Consider the following 5,523-nt stretch of genomic DNA (forward strand, 5'->3'; position numbering starts at 1 on the left):
TATGCCCTAAAAGTATGTACTCTTTTTGTTAAGAATAGTAACTACATACTATTCTGCTATGTAGCAGAATAGTAGACAAGCTTTGGGACATACTACTTCCTCATAACTGTGTCTTTAACGGACACTCTGTTGCTTAGTTACGTGCATTCTGTCACCATTTAAACTGCACCAAAGTCCCTAGTCTTTGACTGCACTGTCAATCATCTTGTCACAGTTAACAAAATCCACATTTCGTTTAATTGAATTTCCTACCATATTAAAGAAAATGAAGAGGCACGTTGATCTGCCAGTCGTGGGCCTATCGTGACGAGAACTCTCTTCATATGTTTGCATAATGATGCATTTAAAAGTTAATGACCAAATGTATAAAAGTTCACAATGTTGCTGCAGATGAAATATAACGCACATAACATTAAATAAATATTTTTTAATCAGGTTAGACATTGATTATTTATTACTCAAACCCCTTTCTCTGCCTGTCCGTCAATCTCACATATCACTTTTTATGCGTGATTGTAGTTCTAATCGAATCCTCGTCCACCGCGCAATGTTGTGGGCAATATTAGCCATTAGCGTGCGCATCGATCTGCACTTTGAATTTTAATCTCAAGTAGTAGACCATCCGGGAATCTTTGGCATGCTCTTTTCAACATACTATGATTTGGGACATACTAATTCTATTTCCAAATACTATTTAGGATGGATAGTATGCGAATTGGGACTAAGCATTTGTTTTTTCGGTTATTTAAGTGCATCATCCGGGTATTTAAAGTGCACTTTTTCTTTTTGGAATTTTCAGTGTGAACGCACTACTCGCACTATTGATACTACAAAACGTCATAGAATAATGCATAAGTACGCGATTTGGGACGCACCTATAGAAATACAAATACAGTTCACTTCTGTACTTATGGATGGGAGAAACTGCAACGTGCAATATGGCGGAACAGTCCCACCTTCTAAATGAAATAGCCAATCGCTGATTGGTAAAGTCATTGCGTCACTGCAGGGGCCGTTAGAAGCACCGGTTCCCATAGAAACCTGAGGCTGGACCAGCCGATGCGCATGCACAGTTATAAGTGCGTTTTGACTGCGCATGCGCATTGGCTGGTCTAGCCTGAAAAATAAGCTTTTTAAATGCTATTTGAGCATAAGAAACAACATTCATGGGGCAGTTCATTTCAGATTTTGTTGCTGATTTGAAATATGTAATTTAATCGCAAGTTCAGTGAGTAGTGTTTGAGATTTCAGGATTCTCCCATTCATTTAGATAGGACTTGGTCTTGTTTGAACTGCCCGGAGGTGTTACAAATATGGCCGCCGAGTGAACAGACTTTCCTTGAAAGGGACTTTGTTTTGCATCGATGCTGCTAAGTGTCTAAGCCTAAGACGACTTGTGCAAGATAATTAAATAAATAAATAAAACCTTGAAAGCAGTCAGTAAGATTTTTTTTCAATTAATTATTTTATTCAGCAAGGTTTAGTTAAATTGAACAAAAGTGAAGGTAAAGTCTTTTACATTGTTACAAAAATATAATATTTCAAATAAATGCTGTTCTTTTGAAATTTTTGTTCATCACACAATCCAGAGAAAAAAGTATGACAGTTTTCACAAAAATATAAAACTGCACAAACTCTAGTATTAAAAATAAGAAATGTTCCAAATCAGCATATAAGAATGAATGCTGAAGGATCACGTGACACTGAAGCCTGTAGTTATAGCTGCTGAAAATTCAGCTTTGCCAACACAGAAATAAACTACATTTAAAATATATTAAAGTTGTAATATGATTTCACAATATTACTTTTTTTACTGTATTTATCAAATAAATGCAACCTTGCTGAGCGTAAGACCTCTTTTAAAAACATTTTTAAAAAACTTTCCAACCCCAATTTTAGAACTGTATATTAGTAAGGGACACAAAAATATCCTTCAGGTATTAATAATTAAAAACTAAAACAAATCATAACTAATAAATCCACAATGCTGTTTAAATTCAGGGAGAAACATTGAAACCTCACCTCGAGATAAGAAAAAGCTATGTCAAACACTTTGTCCTCCTTGATGAGGTCCATACGAGCAAACAGTTCGTTCATAGTGAGAAACATCACTCCTGGAGAATCACTATTGCCCAACATGGTGTGTGTTTTTCCTGCTCCTGTAGCTCCATAAGCAAACACTGGCCAAACAAAAAGACACACATTTAAGAATAAAAACATTATCGCTAAACCAGCTGTCATAATGACATCAAAAACATTCATGAGAAGCATCAAATAAATCCATAAATGACCAGATTATTAGCATGATAAATAAATACACCAACCATGCAAAATTCCTTTAACATGATTGAATGGGGGGGAGAATTACAGGTCAACTTAAAAGGCCATGCTCTTGTAGCACTAACAAAATGTAAAAATGGGACCAGGTACTTTAATTTATGAAATACTTTTCAATGAAATACTGTTATGTTATTGACACTGTTTCACATTCCGCACCAAGTTCTAGCAAGACAAACATATTAGCCCAAAATTGGATGATAAATATAGGTTTCACTGCTGAAATCAAGTACATGGCACAGAAAGTAATTTTCAGATTCAGTGAAGAGAAATAAAATATCTCACCAGTGCAGTTGTAGCCATTTAGGACACCATCCACTATTGCTTTAGTGGTGTTCTCAAAAACTTCCACCTGTGAAGAGTCCTCCCTAAACACGCTGTCAAACACAAACTTGAGGTCCTTATTGGCTCTTCTCCGCACATCCCTGTTGCCTACCCGCTGTCCCCGGAAAAATGTCACTTCTTCCTCTTTAGGATCAAAGATAAGCATGTGGTTGTCGACTACATGGACAACCTTCTTGTGATTTCCATCCTTTTCTTTGTTGTTTAAAGGACGGACACGGACCACCACTTTTACGTGGCTGCACACCTCCCCATCCGACATTGTCCTTTTTTACAGCTTCCCACTGAAAATCTCTGCTTCTTAGTGTTTGTGCATCTGTACAACACAAGAGAATAATGTATAAACAGAGTGATTTCAAACAAGGCATATTCCAAATAATTCTTCAACAAAGAATGTAACATTTCCCTACGACACTTATTTCACATTCTCCACTCAGTTACTTTTGGATGTCAAGACAGAGGTAGCCATGCTGGCAAAGCATGATTTGTTTTATTGTGGCTTGATACCTTTATAAATAAACTCTAATAGAAGGGGACTTTGAATAATAAAATTAACGTTAAACCTCATACTACATGTCAGCCAATAAGATTCGCCTATAGACTGTACATAACATGTTTTAATGTAAGGCCATGGATGAACCCTGTAAACCCCGGTGCTAATTTATTGTAACGACGCACTAACAAAAGGTCATTAAACATAACATAAATAGACTATACCATCAGACCCATATGTCTGATTTTTAGTTTAAAACTCTTATTTGCATTAGTTAACAGCATCTGTTATCTGTTAGCGTTGTGCTAAAAGCTGCAGCTAACTACTCATCTCTTTCATTTCAATCACAAAAGATTAAGTTAACGTTGTAAAATGCGTATGACCTACCATATGATACAATATGAATCCACGACGAATGATTTGACTGTTGTATTAAGAGAACTTAAATTTGTCTTTATTTAACTTTAAACAAAACATTCGAGCTGATAGTAAGCAAAACCAAAGCCCTAAGCGCGAAGATTTCAAACACAAGCTCCTGTTCCGTCCCTGCATCTGATTGGACGACAACATTCTTACGTCAAGCGACGTATGACGCTACGACTGAATCTAGCCGATAGAGAATTTAATTCACGGTGGAATAAAGCATAAAATGTATCCTTAAATTGAAAAATTGAATTCCTAAATCATGTAATATATGACAGGTATAAGTTAGATAATTGTTATGAGCACAATTTGAATGTCATTTAGCGGGATTTAATTTATGAGCCACCGTTAACTGTGACTCTTACAGTTGTGATCAGGGATAAAACGAATATTACATATCTTTAGAAAAGGCATGTATCAGTGAACTGTGTATGGAGTAAAACACGCGTGTTTAATGAAAAAAAAATGCGAATAAAATTATAAACATAAACCGAAGTGTCGCACATTTGCATTTAGTCACATTGTGAATATGTAAAATATCGCTACAGAATACTGTCAAGATTGCTAGTTCATGTTGCCAAGATACAGATATCGATTATATCTGTTTTTAAATGCTTGTCATGTTACAGGAGGAACACAAAATCGTCATTTCTTGTTTCTTCCGGGAGCAGTCGCAGCTGCACTCATGAACCTCCACAACAACGCTGAATAAAGGATTAAACAGCCGTGTTTAATAGGATAATAGCGATTAATCATTAATTCACATCCTGCTGAATTGTTTTTATCGGTTTGAATTGTAAGTTGTATGTTTCCGAACGGACTTTGACTATGATATACTTTAAATCACGTGTTGACAGACATGACATCAAGTCCATGCACTTCCTTTGAAATACGAAAATGATCTTGAACATACAAACCGTGCCTCTGGCGTCCTGCACGTGTTCCTGTGTTTCTTCCTGTGTCTTGTATTCTATTGGCGGGATTATATCAATATCAAGGTGTTAAGTGCTTGAGACATTGAGAGACTTCTACATGTTTACGCCTAATTTGCATTTATAAATGTTTGTATTGTGAGTTTAAAATATCTCAGTTTTTAATTAAACCTTTAATGAGTCCTGCAAAGTCTGTAAGACAGATGGCATGTTTGACAACATGACACCGCTTAGATTTTTTATAGCTTCTCAGTAGTAATCCCATGAAATGTCTTTTCTGTGCAGAGTCCAGATGCCTCTATATTGTAGTCGTTTCATGGTCGCACCCTGCAAACGGACCTTGGGAGACGTTGTTCCTGACCACAGCTACAGAGTGTTCAGGCGATACTGGAGAAAGTTGTGGCATCCAGGGAGGCCCTATACTGGCTCAGTGACTTCAAGCCCTGATTCTGAGTTCAGTAATTCAGAGATGTCGACCCAAAGTGAGAAACCCTTTCACACACCGGTCATGGTGAAGGAAGTGTTGCAGTTTCTGGACATCAAACCAGGGCAGGTCAGTCAGTCCTTCATCAGGAATCAGCTTTCACTGATTTGAAATGTTTTTCGCTGACTATTACCTGTATATCTAGCTGTTTGTGAGACCACATTTGTGTTATTTGATACTTACATATAGGGATGCATCGATCCGATACTCAGTATCGGTATCGGCTCCGATATGGCCATTTTCTGTCGGATCGGGTATCGGTTTAAGTTGAGTAAATAAGTGGAGATGTGCACGCACACACATATTGTGTTTATTGTTGGTTTAAAGGGGTCATATGATGCGATTTCAAGTTTTCCTTTCTCTTTGGAGTGTTACAAGCTGATTGTGCATAGATAAGATCCCTGAAGTTGCAAAGACTAAAGTCTCAAAACCAAAGAGATATTCTTTATCAAAGTTAAGACCCTGCCATGCCCCCCTAAAACGGCTCGTTCTAACACACCCCACATATCTAC

The 5,523-nt window shown here is 37.0% G+C and overlaps 2 protein-coding genes across 4 annotated transcripts in view; one reads left to right on the plus strand and one right to left on the minus strand.

Moving 5' to 3' along the window:
- The window catches only part of LOC107740412 (kinesin-like protein KIF18A), a 35,222-nt gene extending 31,486 nt beyond the window's left edge, over positions 1–3,736 (minus strand). The window contains exons 1-3 of the mRNA XM_016552831.1: positions 3,560–3,736; positions 2,623–2,995; positions 2,023–2,180 (exon numbers count right to left, since the gene is read on the minus strand). Coding sequence (XP_016408317.1) covers positions 2,023–2,180; positions 2,623–2,941 — 477 coding nt within the window. The 5' untranslated portion in view covers positions 2,942–2,995; positions 3,560–3,736. The remainder of the gene's footprint in view (positions 1–2,022; positions 2,181–2,622; positions 2,996–3,559) is intronic.
- A 478-nt stretch (positions 3,737–4,214) lies between these two features.
- The window catches only part of mettl15 (methyltransferase 15, mitochondrial 12S rRNA N4-cytidine), a 70,004-nt gene continuing 68,695 nt past the window's right edge, over positions 4,215–5,523 (plus strand). The window contains exons 1-2 of one of the 3 annotated variants that reach the window (XM_016552834.1): positions 4,215–4,391; positions 4,813–5,080. In XM_016552834.1, the coding sequence (XP_016408320.1) occupies positions 4,820–5,080 (261 nt within the window). In that variant the 5' untranslated portion in view covers positions 4,215–4,391; positions 4,813–4,819. The other 2 variants (XM_016552832.1, XM_016552833.1) reach the window with 2 other exon arrangements.

Source organism: Sinocyclocheilus rhinocerous, unplaced genomic scaffold (assembly GCF_001515625.1).
Source record: "Sinocyclocheilus rhinocerous isolate Xijiao unplaced genomic scaffold, SAMN03320098_v1.1 scaffold225, whole genome shotgun sequence".
NCBI lineage: Eukaryota > Metazoa > Chordata > Actinopteri > Cypriniformes > Cyprinidae > Sinocyclocheilus > Sinocyclocheilus rhinocerous.